Below are 24,539 nucleotides of genomic sequence, written 5' to 3' on the forward strand. Positions count from 1 at the left end.
GTAATTAAAATTATGTATATGCATATTATCTGCCCCTTATTAGCTATCTAACCTTAGGCAAGTGACATAACCTCAAATTTCTCATCTACAAAATGCAATACTAATATTATATGTATATATATAACACTATATAGGATAGGTTTGTTACGAAGATTATCTAAATTCAGGTAAAGAGAATGCCTGGAAATGTGCTGGGCACATAGTTTTCTGTAAGTTGCTTTCATTACCATCATTAATATTGTTATTAATTAACATAAACATACAGGTAGAGTATATTCCATTATAAATCTATGAAATGACAATTCTCTCATCTTAAGAAATGTCAAATTGACAGTGGCATATAAATTTAAGAAAAGATATTGTATAAGTCACTTAAAATTATGTCACAAGATACAGATTTTTTTCTTCCTTTGAAGCAAATGTTTCTACAGCATGTTGAGTTCATAAATTACTCTGAAACACATTTTTAAACTTAGAAGAACTAATGCACTAGCAGTATGTTTATTTCTAAATAAAAGAAACTTCAGAAAAGAAGCTCATTTAAGGGAAAAACAAGAAAACTCTTTGAAATTTATGATCTATTTCTACTATAGTAGATAATCATTATGCCATTGGTTGGATCTTTGGACTTAATTATGTATGTGTGCACTCATTTATCCCCCTCCCCCCCCAACAATGACATTTGGAACTCAATAGCTCAGGTTATTTTTTTAAGAGCCTGAATTTTGACCCAAATCCTTCTATCTCTACCTAAATTTCTCCCAGTGTGTCTCCTTATTTGGCCACAGCTACCATTTCTCTGGCCTATCCTATCTCATATATTAGAAACTTAAAAGGGAACGATGATTTAAAAAAAAACAAAAACAAAAACAAAACAAAAAAAACCTCTCAGGAAGTACTAGTGGGAAGAGACCAATGTAACGTGAGGGTCTAGGTGTCCAATTCTGATCTCAGTACTAAAAATTAGGAATATATTGTAGATCAGAAGAAGAGTTGCATTATGGCATGACCATACAAGGTAAAATAACCACCCAGTAAGACTTAGCCTAAAAGTACCAGGATTAGCCAAGGTTTATTAAAGACCTTTGAAAATCTGCAGAGATGAGTGATAGGTACCATCTCGCACCCATTAGGAGACAAAAGGGGAAGTGACAGCAACTCTTCTGGGAATTCACCAAAGAGCACTAATGCAACATCACTAAACAGCCAAAATATATTCTGATTGCAGCTGAGGAAAAAAGTGCTGTAGAAGACTGTACAAACAGTGGTGTAGTATCATCTGTGCCCATGTGAAAACTTCTTTCTTCTACAGTGTCTGCCTTACATCCCATTTTAGTTATATACAGTGGGTAGCCAATTATTTTCCATCCCCATCTTGAATGTGAATGTGAATGTGAACACTTTATTCTGGGCTCAATGCAATTTTGCTCCCATCCAATAAACACTATGGTTGGATTAGGGAACAAGATTATGAGGCTATAGCAAGGATTTTTTATTCAGGGCAAAAGGATATTAACAATAATTAAAACATTTTGTCTTTCTTTTTTAGGAACAGAAGCCCAATGTGGATCTCCTTCACTGACATAGTATATGCAGAGGTGGGCAGAGGCAGCCAGGAAGAACTGGAAGAACTGGTCTAGTGAAGTACAATATTTATGTCCTTATGGGGCAAAACTTCAGAGGTCTATGTGATTACTATTAATGGTGTGCTACTCTAAGGAGAAAAAAGAAAACGTTAGTATCAACTTCTTTCTTATTTTTGTTTTTGCAAGGAGAGAAAATTAAGGTTACATTAAAATGCAAAGGATGTTATAATAGGAAGGAATCTTATCTTAATAAAGTTCCCCTTATTAACTTTATGAAAATGACCCTATATTCAGGCCTTACTAGGACAGTCTTATTTTACATCTCTTTTTACAGAGTTACTATTAAATGTACCCCCTTCCATTGTTAAACATGGACTAATTAGAAGCTAAAATAATTACGCTATCTGTAATAAATGCCCTCATTTTACCAACGGGCTAAGATCTGTTTCTCCAGCACTGACCTGGCACACAGGTTGAATATGTGATGAACTGCTAAATTCCTAGGCCATTGCTTTGTCACCTTCCCATGCTACCCTAGCAAAGTACAGGACTGACTGTTCAACAGAAATAGACATATGGAACCTGTGGATTTCACTTAGAGGGCAACAAAATGACATCACTACTCTTCAGCTGCCCAAGTCATTGAAATTTACCGATGTGGAAAAAATGTGTGAATGTGCAAACTGCAGTCTACTATTATCTCCAACCCAAGGGAAAATTCACTCATCTATGAGACTATTTTTAGCTATATGCAGTGGGTGGACAAGCGGTTGTTTCCATCCCCATGCTAGGCATGAGTGTGACCATCTTGCTTAGAGGTTCAATGTACTATTTCCACTCACAAATATTAGAGTTAGAATTAACTTGCCATGGCAAGATTTTTCAGTTTAGAATGGAAGACTAATGAATACGCTAAACAATTTTACTTGTCTTCCTTAGAAACCTAAAATGCCAACCATTTTCTTTTGATTGACCTTACCAACTGATATGTATTTTAATTTTTATTTCAAGTGTTCAAGCATCCAACAGTTATTTTTAAATCAGAAGCCTGGCTTCCATGAAGCCAGTACTCTATAGAAATTTGTTAACAGTAATAAAAGCCATCTTATTTCCTACTGAAGATAAAGATATAGTTCATAAAAAGGAAGTAAAAAAACAGAAGAACTTATAAGAAGTTTGCATAATAAAGATAATTTCTTGAACTCTCTAATATAGAAGGCAAACTAGTTTCACAATGCCTACAAACACCGCTAATCAATCAGTAAAACAGTATTTTAGAGAAAATTGTATTAGTAACTGACACCAAATGACTCTTTTTAAAAAAAATTACTCATTCACTAGTAATATAAATCAATTCACTGATCATTTCAAACATAACTCCATCTTGTGCTTTTACCATAAAAGGGAAATATTTGTTTCTCTTTGAGAATCCTTGAAAAAATTATTAAAGCTTTAAAAATTTATTTTTATCTATATATAGTCTCACAAGTTCTTATTATAACTTTAAGGAATAAATGAGTAAGGATGATAAATACATTTAGGATATATATGTATATATATGTATGTGTGTGTATAGCTGGACTAATCATTAATTTATACTTAATCATTTTTTTTCTAAGAAAAGTAAAGAGTGCCTCCTATATGAGATTAAATTTAAATAATAATTTGAAAGTAATTACTGTCCCTTGAGAATTATGGTAATTGATAAGAAAAGATAGCATTAGATGCATTATCAATTAAGTGATACAAATCTAAAACTGTTTTCTAGTGAATTTGCACTGACTTAATTACTAATAAACTATATCAGCTATCTTTCCGGTAAACAATATTTATAAGATTCTTTACTAAGGTTAATAAGTACGTAGTCTATAATTTCAAAATAAAAGGCAGGGAATTGGCCTACATGAAACAAACCCACTTGTTTTCACTACTTCTTTCTTTTTCAAGCTGAAATAAGTAACCAACATTCTCAAGTTAAAAGATTATAAATTTAGAAAACGATCACAACAGAAAAATATATGGTGACATAAATAAGATCATCTTAACTAAATACATATTTTCCCTTTATGTAGTTTTCATATTTGTACCATGATTTTGCACTAGATTAGGAAATAATGAGACTCACAGTAATTCAACAAAAGGACAGAGACTGTTAAAGAAACAAATATTTCCCTTTATTTGATTACATTATCTATTCATAAGACATTCAAAATAATTAAAATTCTCAATTTACACAGACCTATAAATAATGCTATTTGACTGAAATCCAGCCAGCAAATAGCAATAATATATGTGAAAAGGTTACTCATGGAATTTCCACACTATGCCAGTTTAGTAGCACGTAACAGTAGACTCAGAATTATCACCATTTCAGAATCAGAACAATAACCCCTAAGAGTATTTGATCAATAATGAGTTTGCCTTACTCCTTTGCCAGCTGCACACTAGTTGGTTTTGCTCCGATAGGTATCCCATATTTGTGCAAAGTGTTAATCAAAATCTCTCTCATGTCGTTGTTGTACGAATCAAAGTCAAACACATTCCTAACCACACTGGAGAGACCTTCAGTGGGAAATTTCTGTATTAAAAAAAAAACAAACAAAAAACCTTATGGACACGTGATAAAACATACAACATAATAAAGATTAAAAAAATAATAGAACAATAATGATTGAACAAACTTTAGCAGATATTTATGAACCTTTTCTGGTAACAAGATAGGAGGAATATATACATTTTCCTTTGTTTGCTCTGATAACTTAATATCTTCTTTTTCAAATAAATATCAGAATTTGAGGGGGAACACTTCCTTCTCTCAAATGCTATATCAATGCTCTGATCCTGTTTGGTGACTTTCATTGCCTTTAAGATGAGTAGTAGATTGACTAAATAAAAAAATGCTATTTCCGGGATCCCTGGGTGGTGCAGCGGTTTGGCGCCTGCCTTTGGCCCAGGGCGCGATCCTGGAGACCCGGGATCAAATCCCACATCAGGCTCCCGGTGCCTGGAGCCTGCTTCTCCCTCTGCCTATGTCTCTGCCTCTCTCTCTCTCTGTGTGTGTGACTATCATAAATAAATAAAAAATTTAAAAAAAATGGTATTTCCATAGAAAGAACAGTGTTGGATATCTATATAGAAGTATTTAGAGAAGTCACAGATCTGTGAGTAAATGAAAGGAAAGATAAAGGAGCAAGAAAAGAAGAGAAGAAGAACATAGAAAGTATAGTAAATAGACAAAAAGGGAATAGCGGAAGGAAAGAAAATATTACTAACAGTGAGATTTATACTGGCTGTGTACTCTGTGTCCTCTACTGGCTCTGTCTTGTTTTTTTTTAGGCACAGGGATCAGAGCTGGGCTTTTCATGGTTTAATACGCAGAATGAAGCTTTCTATTTTCCTTTCTAGATGTTCCTTAGAGGACTGGGGATAGGTCAGAGGTCAAGAGTCATTGGGTTGTGACTTTTTGCTAAGGACTATTATTTATTATAAAAGTACTGCTGACCTGGGTTGTTTTCTTCTCCAAGGTGGACTATATATTGTACATGGCTACAATGGATTGCATTTTCCTGTCCATTTATTGAATCTTAAAGAACTTTCTTGCAGTATTTACAGGCATATAATAGTTACTTCCTACTGAGTTTTCTATTTCCGTGTCTTTTGTTTTCAAAATGAAAATATTTTTCACTCAGATACAACATGCTTGTTGTATAAAGTCCAACAGTGGTAAAGTTTCCCTGCTGTCTCACTCTCTTGTCTTCCTTTGCCCTCACCAAATTTCCTAATTCCTTGATGATGGCCATGGCATAGAATTTCACCTAAGTCAATTCAAAGGCTAACATAAACTGTTAGTCTTCCAGATTTAAATCAGAAAGGGAGACAGAACATAAAGACTGCTAACTCTGGGAAACGAACTAGGGGTGGTAGAACCCCTTCTACCACCCCTAGTTCGGGTGGGCGGGGGGTGGGAGTGAATGGGTGATGGGCACTGGGGGTTATTCCGTATGTTAGTAAATTGAACACCTATAAAAAATAAATAAAAAAAAATTTTAACCTCAAAAAAAAAAAAAAAAAAAAAAGAATAGGATTGGGTAGAGACTTTCAACAGAATAGTGCAATGTCCAGGTGTTTTCAGTTGAGGATACTCTAAATTCATTTTAACATGGATTTTTTTGATATCTCATTTTTTTTGCCATCTCACAATCTCAAATTGTGTTTGTAAGAGTCAAATAGCAAGTGTATAAGTAAAAGCAGCAACATAAATACTTTCCAGTGAGATACATTTCAATAACTTTGTTTGGTAAGATTCATATTTATCATTAAAAAATGTAATAAAAATAAAATAAAATAAAATAAAATAAAATAAAATTTAGATTAAAACACTTCATATTATATAATCTGAATCAGTACTGTATCTTAGAAATTGAAATACATGGTATAAATTAAGCAATCTAAAAAAAAACCAAGATTGATGGTTTGTTTTAAACCTTTATGCACTAGCGTGTGTCATACCTGTAAATGCTTCACTATGTTGACAACTTCTCTGGTAGAATAAGGATAGTTAATAATGCCCTGGTCAGCTAAACTCCTCAGCTCTCCAAAGGCAGCTACAAGCTTCTCAAGGATGGGCTTGGGCACATTTGGTCCATATTGCCTGAGCATTTCGAGCTCTGAATGGGGTTTGGGATTATCAACTGCATGGCAGCTAAAAATATCACCTGTAGGAGAAAAGATTCACATTGAGCATGCCAGTAATCCGTTATAATGCCATAGGAACTATGGAATGGTCATTTAAAGAGCCATTGGTTGTTCACCAAAGCACTTCTATTTTTAAGTGTGTAAAACTGCATAGAAAGCCTGTGCAACAATAGGATGGTATAGAGTAGAAAGCAAATCACTGAAGCAAAAGAAAAGGAAATTGAATGATGTGTGGTTTATTATTCACAGATTTATTTCTGTTAAAAAATTATATAATATTTGAATACAATCCCAATGGGAGATACTCAAATAAAAACAAAAAAGAGAAGACTCCCCGTGTCTCTGCCAATCCCACTCCCTCTTCCATAGGCAGCCAGTATTAACAGTTCAGTGTATTTGTTCTTCAATACCTGCATGAGTCTTTTTAAAAACGCATAAATACAACATATAGTTTTGGTAATTTATTCCTTTTCTATTAATTGGAAAATACTTTTCATATGGTTCTGAGACTGCATTTTTTAACACATGTTGAATATTTTTGAAATTATATACACCTATCGTGTATATACGATACGTGTATATACACGTGTGCTTCTTTATGGATCCAGAAAGAGGGAATTAGTAGCATTGCTCTATACATAATTTGTATCTTGTACAGATTGCTAGAATACACTTTGGAAGTTAGTTTTGGAAAAGGAAGCCCTCAGAGACAATGTCTAAACTAAAATGAAGAAAAAGGAACATAGAAATATTTCAACTGTAATTTAGGCAACTTGAGATTATCCTGGAACAGTATAACCTATCCTTAAGACAGATGATTTCTCATATTAAAAGTTCACGTAATTTTACTGATTCATAATCCAAGAAACCAGGGGCCAAAGGAAGTTACAGTAAAGAGATATGCATTATTTAGCATGTTTATTTTATTTTATTTTTTTAGCATGTTCATTTTAAAAAGAACTTTCTAGTTCTTAAAAATCATTCAAATTATAGGGGTGCGTGGGTGGCTCAGTTGGTTAAGTGTCTGACTCTTGACCTTAGCTCAGGTCATGATTTCAGGCTCATGAGATTGAGCCCCATGTAGGGGGCTCAGCATGGAGACTGCTTAAGATTCTTCCCCTCCTTTTCCTTTTGCCCTTCCTCCTCTACTCATGCACACACTCCCTCTCAAAAAAAATCATTCAAATCATAATTTATCATTATTATGTATTTATAAAAGTAACTGAATAAAATGCAAGCCATGATAACTTCAAGCTTGTATCTCACAGACTATACACATTTGAACACAAATATGAAGTACATGTTTTTTTGCGGAAAATCAAATACAATACATTAACCCTTTATTCATTCATTCATCACATAATTATTAAATATCTCCCATGAGCCAAGTACTATTCTAGGAATTTTATACATATCAGTGATCAAAAACACAAAATTCCTGTCCTTATTAAGTTTATATTCTGAAAATGAACAGTAACTATAAATGTTAGACACTGTATGTTTCCAAGAGAGAAAAAAAGAAGAGAGAAGCACAGCACAGGACATCAGAAATGGTAATGGTTGGGGAGGTGAGTCAGGTAGGTCTTGTTGAGAAGATGACATCTGAGCAAATGCAACTATTGGTAGAGAAAGAACATTCCAGGCAGAGGGTTATAGCTAATATATAGCCCTAAGGCAAGTGTATCTCGTATGTTCAAGAAGCAGCAGGAGGGTAGAGTGACTGGAAAAGAATGAGTGATGGGAAGAGCATCATAGAACAGAATAAACAGGAAGTCAGAGAGATAGACTCTTCTGTAGAAATTCTATATGTGTATAAGCATATTCATGTATATACCTCCTTCTTGCCTTTTTTTTTTTAAATTAATTCAAATGATAGACCACTATTATGGCTATCTGTTTCACTAAATATATCTTGAGGATTGTTTTTGTTTTTTTTTAATCAGCATAGGTAAACTTACCCCATTCTTTTTTTCACTGCTGCACAGACTCTATTATGTGTGTATTATGGAATTACTTTATCCAGTTCCATTTGAATGGATATTTGGGTTGTTCCCATTGTTTGGCTACTTCCTGTAAACAATGCTATATTGTCTATCTTTGTACTTAAATCATTGTACAGGTAATTCTCTTGAATAAATTTGCTGATATGGAATTGTCAGATCAAGAATCCTCCTAGAAGACTGAGCCTGCTTCATATTGAAAATGAGAATTACTGGTAGCTAGAATTACCTCCTTGCTATAGAGAAGTCCTTCTAAAAGTCTCCTGATGATGAAGTTTGTCTAAGGGCCTCTCTGATCCATATGAATCAGTCACCTGGATTTGAGCTGGTCTCAAATCCTTATAGTTAACGGGGATGTGACAAAAACCACACTACAAACCATTCCTTATTTTGTGCAGGACCTTTTTTGTCCTTTTAGAGGCTCCAAACAACAAAGTATAGTATAATAGTTTGAGAAAACAGGATCTGGAATCAGACAGACTTCAATTTTAAGCCTACTTCTAACACTATTATCTAAGTGACTCCAGAAAAAGTGGATCCCTCTGAATATTTGATACTCTCCTTCCCTAAAATGAGATAACAAATACTCTCACCAGGTGGTTGTGATGATGACACAGCACATGCAGCATTCAATGAGACCTGCTTCAGCATTGCTACTAAGACATTATTGTTATTGCTATTATTTTTTTATTGTTTTCATTAATGTTTTTACCTAAAGTACCGAAGAAATCATTGCCTAAGAAAGGAAATCCAGGTCTGTTGGCCAAGACAATCATTCTAAAATCAGGATGAATCACAATAACGTTTTCTCTTCCATTGACATTAGCAGAATCTGAAAAACAGAATTTCTATTTAGTCTTTTTTTTTTTTCTATTTAGTCTTTATTCATATTTAGTAATTCTTAGGAATATCAAGTGATGGCCTTGAAATAATATAAGCAGTCATGTTGTTCAGTCATAAAGAACTCCAAAACTCAAAAAAAGAAGAAGAACTCCAAAACTCTGGTTGTCACAATTTGGTTATAGGGAAAAAAACTTTCTTGAGAATTGTGCTTAAGAACAGAATACTGATGAAGCACATACTGAATTTTACAGGGACTTGTATTTTTATGTAAATTCAATGTACATCTAAAAAGCAAACTTGTCCAAATATTGTTTTGCAGTATTGAAATTTGGCTTGAGGTGCTATTATTTCTCAAAAAAAGAAAAAGATAAAGAATCCATAATGAAGAATAATCCAAAGGATACTTGAAGGACAATCCAAATATCCTTTGGATTTCATAAGATCAGTAGCTGCATCACTTTGCCTGCCATCACGCAGCAAATGAGTGATTCCTTTTTCCAATTATCTACTTTGAAACTTAATATAGAATAAAGCCCTTGAGCACCTAGTCAGCTCATTAGTGCAATGTTGACATATTTCCAATTAAAGAATTCTACCTTGGTTCTTAAAATAAGTAACTGCAAGTTGATGGAAACTTCCTTTGTGCAAATGTTTAAGGCAGTAAAGAAACTGAATATAATATTCTACTGGCTGATGTACATTTCAGATAGAACTGCTAGTCTAGGCGATAATTTCAGATGGTAAAAACTTTATTGTGGTTATTTTGAGAAGGAATGCTTGTCATCTGGGTTTATTTAAATTCCCGCCTTAGGCTGTCCATCTTTTAAAAAGGATAGCTGTGAAGCACCTGCAGTTTTGAGATGACTCTGTATGAATCTATACTTAATCTTTTTAAATATAATCTTTCAAATATGCCATATATTTGTGCACAAAATACAATTAATAGTCTTAATGTTTGAGCCCCGTTAATTTTAGTTGTGGTGGATAAAAGGGTATGTGTCACAGGCAAACTTTAATTAGTTAATTAAAATAAAAATGGCAATAAAAAATCAAAACTGAAAAAGGAAAGAAAACGGAAAACACAGCTCTAGAAGTGATGCTTTAAGAAACCATGTTCAGAACAGCTTCAGAGGCTCTTGTGTTTAAAATATTGTGTACAATCAAATTGGAGTTTAAAAATTAGGATGACTCCTTTTCTTCTAGACTACTCTTCAAAAATACATTAGAAAATGTAGAGGATCATCAGGAGATAATCACTCTTTAACTACAATTTTGTTTCAGCAATTATTTTCTTGTTTTCTGTTAACTGTCTTCAAAATGCATCTAAAAAGGGCAGACAGATTCTGATCCTGAGAGTCTGAATGAGATCTTCATAGGAGGTAGTATCCAGGCTAACTCAAATTCTCATTTTTCCCATAAAATCACTGTGAAGTCGATATGTTAGAATATTTTTATTATTTATATTTATACTTGTATTATTTATATTGTATGTTAGTTTCCTAGGCTTGGAAATGGCCATCTCCCAATGATAATGTCTAAGAAGAACCTGTCTAGTGAGGCACTTGTACATTTTCAATGGGTTTTCTTGACATATTCTCTTTGAATACTGAAGATTTTAGTTCTTAGTTTCAATTTGCTTGGTTACTCTGCTATTGCCTGTATGTATTTTCAATGGCTAGTTACAGATGTTCAAGTCTCATCACACAAAATTTAAATTAGAAACTAGAAAATATTCTCACATTACATCAAACAATTTTTCTTTATAAGTTAAATGGACAAATGAGACTCATCAATCTACGGTTTTTCTAACAATAAGAAAAATAAATAAATGAATGAATGAATTGAATATAAGAAGATAGTCCTAAGCACAGGATAACTTCTTCCTGAGGTAGGGGTGTGTGGGTGTATGGGTGTGTGTACATGTGCATGAATGCATGAGTGTGTGTGTATATATACACAAGCGCACACATGGATTCAGATATCTATGAAAAAAATATATATATAACATACAAAACTCCCTGGCGAGTTTTTCTAATTATTGAGTAATAATAACATTAATTTTAATATTATAAGTCATAGAAACATGCTAGAGCTTTTAAGAAATCCAAATAATAAGAAAACAAATTGCACAAAATAATGGAGAGATGAGTATAATAAGATTATAGCTGGTATTCTCAGAGTAGAAAAATATAAAGCTGATTTGTCTTAAGAGTACTATGGAAATTTTTAAAGGTGCTCTCTGGCTGTAAAAATGTGAAACAAAGATTCAGATGTACTGACTTTTAAAAATGACTGTCAACACAGACAGCTTCAGTTATATTGAATTTATGCTTGTTGCTTGTAGATTAGTCAGCTAAGTGCGTGATTTGATACCAAAGATGTAAAATTTGCATATATTGAAAGCCTTTTTATATACTCACTTGCAACAATGCGTCTTCCATCTGCTAGAATCATTTCTCCATTTTCTACTAGAGTTTTTAAAATACAGGTGACATTTGTTGGGGCTTTGTCTGCCTCATCTACCACCAGAACATGACCCAACTTTACTGCTTTAACCTTTAAAGACAGAACATTTATCATAAACAAAAAAATGAGAGCAAATGTTTTAAAATTTTTATCACCATTGCTTTGGGTTTATAATAGTAGCTAGTTTTATTTAAGTTATGGGTATACTACCACAAAAAAAAGTATGTAGCAGAGCTGGAAACAAAATTTATGGATCTCCACCAAAAGCTTCACATAGTTACTAAACTGTTAACTCTGCAGTAATCACTTTATTTCCCTTTAGCATCATAATTATTCCTATGTTGGTGATGTCCATATTTAACACCCCAGAGTAGTGTTTTAGAGGAGATTTAAAACAATATAACAAATACAGAAATTAAAGTGCCATGGGAATTAAGAAGATTGAGACATCACAATCGAGAGTAGATATTAGACTATTGCATTTGTTATAGCTCTAGAAGTACAGGATTTTAATAGATCAGAATGGATGGTGAAGACATAAGTATTCAGGATATCCATGTGGGATTCATTGATTCCCTAATCAATGGTCACACTCAAGAAAGCCTGAGGCATACTGAGGGAAGAGTGAATATGAGTAGTCTATCTTGGCTGAAGCAGAGGTTAAATGTAAGAAAAGAGAGAATGGTCTGAAAGGGTAGATCAGGTTTCTGCTACAATTTGATTGCCAGACCAAGAAATATGTACTTTATCTCATTAAATAATATATTTATAAAGATTTATGAGTTCAGGCATGATAGGAATGAAGCTTGGAGCTACACTTTAGGACATTTTATCTGGCAGCAATATGCAAATAGACTAAAAGGGGATTACTATAATAATTTGGTAAAAAAGTGGTTTGGGGGACCTGATTTTAGGGGAGGAGGAATGGAAAAATGGAAATAGAAAGCATTAAATTGATCTGAAGAGTTTTTTGGAGGTATAATCTATAGTCTTGGCAAGAGATTAGATGGGAAGTAGGGAAAGGAAAAATAGGAGACTGTCCTAGGTCTTAGGTGTCTGAATAAATGGTGATATTATGAAGAGAAAGGTAAAAGCTAGGATTACCTCTTAAAACCATTTTAAGAGAGTAGATGGGAGAAACACTCAATGAATTTAAAACTTTAAAACTTATTTTTTTAATAGTAAGAAATATCTCAGAACATAAAGTGAACCATATAATAAATTTTTCTCATTATATAGTTTTGGCTAGTAATTTTAAGGAAATACAGATTGAGAAATAGATGATACCCTCTACCACAAATATTTTATTCATATTCTTTTTTTTTAATAATTTTTTTAAAGATTTTATTTATTCGAGCAACACAGAGAAGAGAGAGAGAAAGAGGCAGAGACATAGGCAGAGGGAGAAGCAGGCTCCATGCAGGGAGCCTGATGTGGGACTCGATCCTCGGTCTCCAGGATCACGCCCTGGGCTGAAGGCGGTGCTAAACCCCTGAGCCACCCGGGCTGCCCATTTTATTCATATTCTTAAAAAAAAGTTGATACAGGTTTTTCTCCTTAATTTTTGGGTAAAAATAAACTGAATTTTTAAGAGGCAGAAAATAAAGAGCTTCCTAACACTAATCCCCATCCTTCCCATCTCTGTTCAGGGAAAGTTAGGCCCAACCTGGGAGAATTCAGAAGGGAGATTCTAAAGACTTTAATCACTTCAAAAACCTCTGGACCACCAAGGTTCTCATGTGGGTCTATTTGTGCCACTGACACAAAGGAGTTATCTACACAGAGGGACAGGCCCAGCAGGCCAGGATCTTATGTGAGAAGGTGAGGAATGGCTTTTTCCAGCTACCCAAAACACGGGGCTAATATTTTATTCATTAAAATTATTTTTAAAAAATTCTAGAAGCATTATCTAATTCTAAACTCTCATATTTGAAAACAGAAAACATTTTTTTTTTAAATTCTGGAATGATAAAGAAATCATTAGAGGATTTCTATCATTCCCTAAATCACTCCAAAGAGCAAAAAAACAGAATAAGAAAACATTTTATTTTCTCAATTATTTGCATTTAAACGTTCACTTTCCAAATGACATATGAATGAGTGTTTTCCAGTTAAGACTGAAATCTTACAAATCCTCCCTCAAAGGCTGAAATATAATCATCATTGAGAAAAATACAGTTGAGAATACTTATACAGTTAGATTACTAACCAAAGGTGAGTCTTCATATACAATTAGTCCATCTTTAACAGAAGGCTGAAGAGTAAGGGTTTGTACTGTGGTGTCCCTAAAATTAAACCAAAACATTTTAAAGTTAGTAAGGAAATACAATGACATGAATAAAATTATTCCACATTAAGACTTCTTTTCAAGTTTCTGTTCACCATTCTGCTTTTCGCAAAATAACAACAATAAAACTCCATTCAGCAACAGTAAATACACGTAAAGTAATACAGCAATACAAGATACAAGTAAAAATTACAAGGGCTTGGGAATCCATCTAAGTTTACAGATTATCTAGGTTCTTCTCTTTTTCTTTCTAGGAATTTCCCTTGTGATCACTTCACTCCTCAAAATCACCTCCTGAGGGTGAAGAGGAGAGATTAAAATATATGTTTGCATTACAGAAATAATAGTTTTAATATTTGAAAAGCATTTTGACAGTAAGTTCGGTGATGACTGGTGTGTTGACATCATGGCTAATTAAGGTAACTCTGTGAATTACACATTCTGGCCCAACTTGCCGTCAGTGTGTGCAAAAGCCAGACTGTCTCACCTCCCTCTCAGAACTGTAGATTTTTTAATAGTAAGGCAATCCATTTCATTTTCTTAAATCTATTTGCAAGTATGTGCCAGACCTTGCTTTAGATCAGGATATTCAAATTTTCAGTAGTGAGCTATGACTTTCTCACATATATGAAGTTCATATCATGTAAGAATATTTTGGCCAAAAATGTAGAAGCTGCAGGTGATAGGTAGGTCTAGACATGCTCAAGGGGACCAATTTTAAATATTCATCTTCTACATATACTCTATCTTTAAAGCAAAAAATCCTACAGCTATTTTGAGCATGTCAAATGGAGAATTACTTTCAAAATGTGAATAGCATCTTTCTTTTTAAGAATTCAAAGTTGTCTTTTCAAACTACTCTACCACTTATTCAAGTAATATGTGGAGTTACAGTCATATTCTTCTGAGTACCTACTATGTGTGAGGCTTGTGAACCTCAGGGTTTAGTGCTACAATATGTTTCTGAAACTTCTCTCCAAATGCTAACATTTATCACAACCTGTTAAATTTCTAAAATGTGTATCTATTAAAAAAAAACAATAAATACCATATGACAATCACAAATAAAACAAACTTAAAATGTCTTTCAAGTGAGGTTTTGCTTTAGCAAAACAAATTAATCAAAATCAGTTAATTGCCTTGAGAGGCAATTGTGGAGTAGTGGAAAGACTTTGGAGTCAGACCAATCAAGACTGAGAATCTAGTTGTCACTGTCTCTCAAGGCAATTATCTGATTTTGATTAAATTTGTTGAATAAATGAATGCATGAATAAAATGACAAAGTGCTAAAAGTTAAAAATGGATGCTGAAGCTTATAGCACAACATACAGTATGTGGATTTCCAAATATATTGGACCATGAGCCCCCTCCCCCTTTTTTAATAGAGAATCTGAAACTATAGAAACCACTTTAGTAAATGTTGCGTTAGATTAAGTCTAACTCTCCTCAATGTAAGGAATCTTTTTTTTATATATAAGATTTTATTTATTTATTCATGAAAGACAGAGAAAGAGAGGCAGAGATATAGGCAGAGGGAGAAGTAGCCTCCAGAGAAGCAGGCTCCATGCAGGGAGCCCAATGTGGGACTCAATTCTGGACTCCAGGATCATGCCCTTAGCTGAAGGCAGGTGTGCTTAACCGCTGAGCCACTGAGGTGTTCCAGGGTGGCTTTTTTTTTTTAATTAATCCCAGGAATCTTTTTCTAAATTAATTTATAAGCACATATTAGTACAGTCATGTCAAGAAGTACACTTGGGGTTGACTAGTCAAAGGATGTCCCCATAGTTATGGTTTATGTCCAGCATGGACTCCAGTTGAGTTGAATTTAGAGTGATTGTTATGAGTGACTTCTCCATCAGAGTCCTCATTTACTTGAGCTTGAGCAGATATATTGGCAATACAACTATTAACATTGAAAATTTCAAAAAAAAAACATTGAAAATTTCTAGACTGGACGCCTGGGTGGTTCAGTGGTTGAGTGTCTGCCTTCAGCTCTGGGTGTGATCCTGGGGTGTGGGATCGAGTCCCACATGGGGCTCCTTGTGGGGAGCCTGCTTCTCCCTCTGCCTATGTCTCTGCCGCTCTCTCTCTCTGTGTCTCTCATGGATAAATAAAATCTTAAAAAATAAAATAAAATAAGATTTCTAGACCACCTAACTTCTTTGCACCTAGCTTAAAAGGCTTCTCCTTCTATTTTGACTTAATGGCGATTGGCTTCAGTTAATTCCCTGGAGGTCTGGCCTATTGCCCTTCTTGACCTCTATTCCAAGCTCCCCCCCCCCCCCCCCCCCAGATTCTGGCTCTCATGGATCTGATGCTTGTCCTGTGATCTACCGCTTCCTATAGCCCAAGCACTACACTTTACAAAAAATTCAATATTGTTCTTTCATATTGGCTAAAATTCAAATTAAAATGTGTTTGATATAAAGCCTTGAAGATGTTAAGAAACGTGAAAACATATTATGACACTTTATTGATGCTTATCAACTTTTAGTGCAAATAAAATGTTTCTTATTCAATATAATGATATCTAGTCATATACCCATTTTCTGTATTCCTGGGTCTTATAAGTCTCCTATAGGATATACTTTATGTTATCTTCTACTAAAAAGTTAATTTTTAGAGTTTTAAACAAATAAGCACATAGTTTAATTTCACATAAATTCGCTGTTAATATTCTAGCAATACAGAAGGGGGGAGGTGGGTGAGGAAAAGAAAGAGATGTGTTCACACAGATTTTTATAGCAATATAATGAATTTCTCACCTCGTTTGTCACATATTTAATGGGCATCAACATGACACCTTCTAGCATCAAAATGGAAAAAGGAACTCTTATGTCATTGTCAGTGGGAAGGAAATTCAAGCTGAATTCCAATTTTAAAAAGGCAAACATAATTGTTCTATAACACTTGAATTCTGATAGGATACAACTTGCCAAATTAGATTTATCAAAAGACTTCTGTGCTAGAAATAAAAACCCCAGGTTTGACAGAACATGTATAAATCAGATGATTTCCAAAAGGGACTACAAATGAGAATGAATACAAGTGTAAAGCATGGCTTTCAGTGGAGTGAAAAAGAGGAATTTATAGGAAAGTAGTGGTTTTGTTCTGTTCTTTTCATCGATCATCCTATACATCAAAGGAAAAGCAATCGTTAGTAAAATATGTAAAATAATATGCAATTAGAAAAACTGTTCGGCTTATATGATAATAAGTTTCACTGGTTATGTAAGAGTGGAAAATAACCCACGATCTTCTGCATAGTACTTAACACAACAAGAAAAAAGCTTGTTTTTCAAGGTACCTTACAATATTATAAACTTCAAACTTAGTTAAATGATAAGGTAATCATTACTGTCACAAGTAGCATATAGCCAATATAATGATTCTTTTTCAGAAACATTGATTAAAATCATTGCTCTGTATTTAGGAGCATCTTGGATCAAAATATATTAATTAGTTTTCCACACATATAGGCAATAACCCTAAGAGAATATTTTATTTGCTACCATTTTAATTATATTATGATTTTTTTCTTCTCAAGAACAGCTTTGAAATATAAGCTTATAAAAGTTTAAATAGTCAATAATTTCAACAATATTGGGGAGAAGGAAATTTAAAACACACTCAAATCACATTTCCTTAGCCTAAGTTTTAATGAAAAGATGGTTTTCCAGTTATAACTGTTATCCTTAATGTTTGAATTAATTAGAATGTTCAGCTAATTGCTGTCATAAATGTTCTCACTTCTCACTGTCTTGCAAATTAAAGCTATCAATTAAAGCCTGTGTAGATAGAGGGGTTACTCAAAGAAATACAATGCTAAACTCGAGTCTTCTTTTAACTCTGTGATTTAAAAATTTTTTAAATTAGAGTTATTAATATTTTGATAGTGATTTAAAATCATTCCAGATGCAATAAAAGTAATTAGGTTGTATAAAGACCAAGTTTTATCAAAATAAGGAAAAAGAAAATTGGCCTTTAGAGAGCAAGCCGAATCTGTTCTTGGAATTTTGCTTGTAAAGGTACTTAACTAAGCTAATAACTGCTGATTTACTGAGGAGCAAATGATCTCAAAATAGTGATGTTTATTTTGAAAATGATATTTTAGTAAGTTGTGTTTAAACTGGCTTATGATTAGCTTTCTTTTAGAAGAATAGTAGCTAAACATAAGAGTGAAGGAAGAAAGAAGATACCCAAAAGTTTCAAATAGCTAACAAAATTATCTCTAACTTCATAGTTCATTAAATAAAATTGGCTATAGGAATAAACTACTCATTAATATGAGCCAAACATGAGAAAGCAAAGAGAGAATATAGCACATAGGAGGTACTTAAGAAATATTTGCTTAATATTTTTAAAAGAGGGATGATTATGAAAACAGAATTAAATCTTAATTTTTGCCAATAAGAGATAAGCATAACATCACTGATTGAGAAGTAAATGATGCTGAAAGATATTTTCAAGTGAAAAAGAGTTCATGGTATCATCAGGAATATCATTTCCATAGGCTTATTTTAAATAATCAATGAAATAAAGGAAAGGGACATTAATAAGAATTTCTTTTTTTTTAATTTTTTAATTTTTTAATTTTTTAATTTTTATTTTTTTACTAATAAGAATTTTGACCAATAAAACAAAGAGTGGTAATTAGAAACAGTTGATACAAACAAATTTAAAATTTAAACGATGTTTACAAATATTCTGGGCTCTCTTGAATAGTAGCACACCACTTCTCTACCCTTGCCTATAAAAGGCAAATATATTTCTCCATATTGAGAGAGAAACTTCCCAAGGCCCTCAAACAGAAACAGCCCCTAATATAAGCAGTGCTACCATATAATACAAAAAAAAAGAATGACGCAGCCCGGGGGCCTCGGGGTTTAGCACCGCCTTTGGCCTAGGATCTGACCCTGGAGACCCGGGATCGAGTCCCACGTCAGGCTCCCTGCATGAAGCCTGCTTCTCCCTCTGCCTGTGTCTCTGCCTCTCTCTATTCTTTCATGAATAAATAAATAAAATCCTTAAAAAAAAAAAAAAAAAAAGACAAAATTAGCTGTGATTACTGCAGTATTTGTTAAAAACCAGCTCTGGCCTAAATGTGAGTCCTCCAAAATTGGTCAATCACTTAAGCTCTCAAAGCCCAGGATTACTCATTTCTACAGAGGGAATTAGAATATATGAAGAATGTAGTAAAAATAAAAAGCCAGGAAGTTAAAAATGGAGAGAGAAATGGTATTATTATATGTGCTTTGAATGCTTTGAGGAAAAAGTCCTTTTAATAAGATAAGCAAAATATCATTTCTGCCAAAGTGATTGAAAAGACTCCAGTTCTTAAAATAGCTGTTTGGGAGGACTAACAGTTTATTTAGTAGTCAATCACTCATCAGTAATGTGTCCAGATGCAAAAAATCCTAACAAACCATAAAAGAAAGGAAGACATTAGGGAGATAATATTTATGGAAGGAAATCTACTGTGATGCAACACTTCTTTGCTCTTCAAGGGTAGGTTCACTGGGAACAGCAGGTAGAAAACAGCCACAGTAAAGTAATATACAATGGAAGCTAAACATTTCAAAATATGCTTCATTTTCAAAATCTACTTCCCTCCTCACATCTCCTAGCACTATATTAACACTTATTTAAAAAGAAATTCCTCCAATATGCAAAAGCCATGCTGATAATCACATCTTTTAACAAAATCTGAAAGTTTTGAGCTGTCCAGCCTTTAAAAATAAATCTATGAATATGATATATTTAAAAATTGGATCTTTGGTCTTTACTCTGAAAACTAGCTTTCTGACTTGGTGAATTTTAGGAACTCAGAATGATCTAGTTTCTTTGTGGGAACTTAATTTCCCCTTTTCCAGCCCCAAAAGAAAAAGTTATACAGGTCCCTTATTTCCCTTTCCCCTGACATTGAACAATGCATTTTCTAATCAGTTTTTAAAAAGGAATAGAAGAACAAGATGCAGATTCAATTGCAAAACTGAATGGGCAAGGATGCACACTGTGTCCACTGGATAAATCTTTATCAGAAAATAATGAGTAATTTATATTTTTTAAAGGCTTCAGTAATTGGATAAAAACATAAAAGTGTGATAGTCAGAAATTAATAAATGAATACCTTTTCATACCAGGATATTACCTAATCTCTCATTCAGTAAACATGTATTGAATATTTTACTAATGGGCATTGCTTTAGATGTTAAAGTATCTATGAACAAAACAGGTGGAGACTCTTTCCCTTGAGGGGTTTAAATTCATAATATATTTAAGTGAACTTAACTCACCATACTAATTAATAATGTACCATCTTTGGTACAGTATGAACTCAATCTTGCATGAGATTAAATATCGAAAGATATTTTACCAGAAGCAATTCAAAATAAAACTGAAATACCTATTTTTGATCTCTAAGACAAATGAGAAAAAGCCTGCTGCTACTGAAGTCCATCAAAAGACTGAAGTCCACCAGTTCTCCAAGATGCTGGCTCGGCAGGTGTCTCATGGTTAATTACCCTAAACACATTCTCTGTGTGATACTTAGTGCCTAAAACTCACTATGTAAGTGCATTGTTTATATATCACAATATTATTCAGTATACCATAATCTTGAATTATTTTATTCTCATTTCTGGCTGTTCATCAACTTCAAAAAACTCACAATGCTTGGTGTTAAATTTATGACTTCAATGACTCAGGTCAAATAGAAAATAGTATGTAAATAAGCATATATTTGGAGAACTCTTAAAGGGTTTTTTTTTTTTTTAAGTTTTCTGTAATGTACCTATTTTATTTAAATTTTTTATGATTTTATTTATTTATTTATTTATTTATTTATTTATTGATAGTCACACAGAGAGAGAGAGAGAGAGGCAGAGACACAGGCAGAGGGAGAAGCAGGCTCCATGCACCGGGAGCCCGACGTGGGATTCGATCCCGGGTCTCCAGGATTGCGCCCTGAGCCAAAGGCAGGCGCTAAACCGCTGTGCCACCCAGGGATCCCTATGATAGATTTTCTTAAGGAAAATCATTTCAGCCTTACCCACTTTCCTGTGTTATTTTATTTTATGTTTTTTAAAGATTTATTTATCATTTGAGAGAGAAGGAGTGTGCATGCATGTGCATGGGAGAGAGAGCAGTGTGAAGCAGACTTCACACTGAACGCAGGGCCCAACAGTGTAAGAACACACTGGGGCTTGTTCTTACCGCCCTGAGGTCATGATCTGAACTGAAACCAAGAGTCAGATGCTGAGGGATTATACCACCAGGAGCTGTTCAAGGTCATTTTAATGGCAGAGAAGGAACAAATATTTCTAACAACTTAAAGGCCAGAGGACAGGAGCAGAGCTCTAAGCACATTTCCTTGTCATCTTATGTTTCATCTTAAAATTTGATGGGGATTTTGAATGCTACTCTATAACAAATCCAGTAGTTTCAATACAAAAACTGGATCAGTCACCACGAGAGAAACAGCAAGGAAACCTGAGCCGACACCTGCAGGACACTGGGTTGAGCTGAAGACAGCTGACACTGCAGAGCAAGTTCAGCCTCTGGCCACTTTTGCTCTTCTGGTATCTATCTTATTTCTTAAATCCAAATTTAAATAAATGAGCAGTCATAAATGGCAATCATGTGTCCACTGCTTTATTAACTCTGTCAGGATAATCACTGTGGAGGGCCTCCAGATATGACATCATCTTTATGATGCCATAAAGACAGTCCCAACACTTTCTGACTCATGCTGGTGGGCATTCCGACAGCTCACCTTTTCAGATATCAAGCAGCTTGTGTCTTGTTGGGACTTGAAAAGTTTTCTCATCTGCTGGGCAATCTCTTTTACTCTAACAGGATGAGTATGAGACTGTGGTTCATTTGTCCTGTTCTCTCATTTGAATTTAGGTATTATGGCCATTTATTTAAGGTTAGTCAAGAGATCTCCAAAACCACACCAAAAAAAGGAAAAAAGTACTTAATTCATAGATAAAACTTACAAAAAAAAAAAAAAGGCGTGTTTGTAAGAGGCAAAAGACGAGAAAGAGGCTGCTATCCATCAATGATACTCAAAAGTCAGCTTCTCTGTGAGGCCTTCTTTGGTCAGCCTATTCAAAACTGTAGGTAAGTCCAGCTCCTCCTCTGCTTTATTTTTCCCCATGGCACTTACCATCTGATGCACCATGCATTCTAATTATTTTGTTCTTACTCTCTCTCACTCTCTGTCTCTCCCTCTATCTCACCAGCAACTAGAATATAAACATAAAGCTGGGGTTTTTAACTCTTTTGTTCCTGATGTCATCACTCATGCTAGAGAAGTGACCAGCATATAATAGATGTTCGATAATGTTTGTTGAAATGGATGCATGCCACTCAGCTATTTGAGTCACACACTCTAAGGCTATAATGAATTATTGGCAGTGTTTTATGCACTGTGTGAATTGTGTACATTTTTTTAAAATGTTTTCTTATTTTTTTTTAAAGATTCCATTTATTTATTCATGAGAGACATGGAGAGAGAGAGAGGCAGAGACACAGGCAGAGGGAGAAGTAGGCTCCATGCAGGGAGCCCGATGTGGGACTCGATCCTGGGTCTTCAGGATCAGGCCCTGGGCTGAAGGCGGCGCTAAACCGCTGTGCCACCTGGGCTGCCCAATTGTGTACATTTTTTGCTGAAAAGTTTTTCTTCCCTCTCCTCTGGCAAACTATCCAGCTCAGCTGAATGCTCAGCTCGAATGCTGGCCCCTCTGTAAAGTGTTACTTCTTTCTCATTTCTATCCTAATTGAACTAATTGTTTGATAGAAAGTATTTTACACTTAAGAACTTTTTAGTTGCTCATATGACTGTCCTTGACTGTGAGGACAATGCATACCATCTACACACAAGGGGGTATCAGCTACATATCTAGTGCCTATCACTGTGCCTCATACCTTTTAGGCATGCAATAAATGTGTGCCCAAAGAAAGGATGAATGCATGAGTGTATTAAACAAATATTATATACTACCAACACGTAAGGCAGATAATTAGGGATGATGGATTATAAAAGATCAGAGATCCTGTTCTCAAGAAGCACACATGATAAACAGACATAAAACAAATACAATTCATGTCAGGGGGTGATAAGGTCAATAACAGAAATTAAAGTTCAGTGGGAACACAGAGGAGAAGGCAATTAATTCTGACTAAAGAAACAATTAAAACAATTAAATATTGTTTTAATTGGCAGGTATGGATAGAAAAATGCTTGTAGGCAGAGGAACAGACAAACACATGTAGAAATTAGGAGATATAAGAGAAATTTTGGGGAACACTGATATAGTTGCATGGAGGGGAACAGAGCTGGCCAGGTGAGGTGAGCCAGTGTTCAGTCTTCTTAAATGTCATGTCCAAGAGTTTAACTTTCATTTCATGGAAATGAAGGATCTGTTCATTTGAGAGAGAAGACTAATGGGATGTCTCAAAGATGGATGGGAAAGAAGAGACACTGCATTTATTCATTTGGATAACAAATGTTTATCAAACATCCACCACGTTCCAGACATCATGCTGGAAGGAGGCAGTTCAAAGACATATCCTTACCCTTAGGGAGACCTCACTGATCAACAGGGAAGACAGAGATGGGAACATGTAATTGTGATAATGAATGACATGCACAATAGCAGAGACTGTTCTAGGTCAGTGGTTCTGAATATACTATCAACAAAAGTTTTTTTCTGGGAAGATATATTCTAAAATATCTAAAAACAGTAACAAAAACTGAACTACGATGAAAAACGGTAACTTAAAAATGTTTTAGATTTTATTTGTTAATAATACAAAAAACTTTTGTTCTCATTAAATATTAAAGAAGGATATTTTGGGGAGAACAATGTGATTGATATACTTTAGTATTTGTGTGAAGCAATGGTTTAGTCCTAAATTCAGTTTGAGACCTGTTAATGGCTATTATAGCTAAAAAAGAACGCACAAAGAGATGGAGATCCAAACAGAAATGCAACAATGTCTGTACCCCCTATGACACAACATGTATTTTTCATTCTCATTTATCAGACTATAAACGATCTCATTCCAACCAGGCTTGGGAATTTCCATCTCTCCTGATGTCTATCAATGGCTTTGCAAGCTAATCAGTGGAACATTTTTATTTTGAAAAAATAGGTTCAAAACTCACCAAAACTCTTCATTTATAAGATTTTTAAACACGTTAGGAAATTGTATTTGAAATTGTTTTAGTGTGGAGATGAGACACTTTAGGGATACATGATCTATTTCTATACTCAGTACTTCTGACACCAAATATGTGGGTTTTTCACACCTAACAGTTCTCTAATTCTCTGAAGACACTAAATGGGTGTCTACAAGGTAATTCAATTATGCCACTATGTGGCGGAGCAAGCACAGACCCCACTGGTCAAGGGCTCAGTTTTGCAAGAATGCCCCCACTTCACACACACAATTCCAAGTCCTGTCTATACTTTCGACAGAACAGCTATAAGTCAGGATTTCCCAGGACCCTCTCCTCAGGTTCCATAATTTGCTAGAACAGCTCTCAGGAAGGTACTTTACTTACTACACCTGATTTATTATAAAGGATGCAATTTAGGAATAGCCAGATGGAAGAGATACATGAGGCAAGTGATGGGGAAAAGGAGGAATGTG

General features: G+C 34.3%; 1 protein-coding gene and 1 long non-coding RNA gene across 3 annotated transcripts in view; one reads left to right on the forward strand and one right to left on the reverse strand.

The window, feature by feature from the left end:
• The window catches only part of VWA8 (von Willebrand factor A domain containing 8), a 353,299-nt gene that overhangs the window by 135,741 nt on the left and 193,019 nt on the right, over positions 1–24,539 (reverse strand). For both annotated transcript variants that reach the window (XM_077855526.1, XM_077855527.1), the window contains 5 exons: positions 13,800–13,875; positions 11,545–11,680; positions 8,994–9,113; positions 6,096–6,301; positions 4,013–4,164 (listed from right to left, as the gene is read on the reverse strand). In XM_077855526.1, the coding sequence (XP_077711652.1) occupies positions 4,013–4,164; positions 6,096–6,301; positions 8,994–9,113; positions 11,545–11,680; positions 13,800–13,875 (690 nt within the window). The remainder of the gene's footprint in view (positions 1–4,012; positions 4,165–6,095; positions 6,302–8,993; positions 9,114–11,544; positions 11,681–13,799; positions 13,876–24,539) is intronic.
• The window catches only part of LOC144287998 (uncharacterized), a 236,382-nt gene that overhangs the window by 30,098 nt on the left and 181,745 nt on the right, over positions 1–24,539 (forward strand). The gene's annotated exons all lie outside the window — the stretch shown is intronic.

This window comes from Canis aureus, chromosome 17, assembly GCF_053574225.1.
Source record: "Canis aureus isolate CA01 chromosome 17, VMU_Caureus_v.1.0, whole genome shotgun sequence".
NCBI classification, from domain to species: domain Eukaryota; kingdom Metazoa; phylum Chordata; class Mammalia; order Carnivora; family Canidae; genus Canis; species Canis aureus.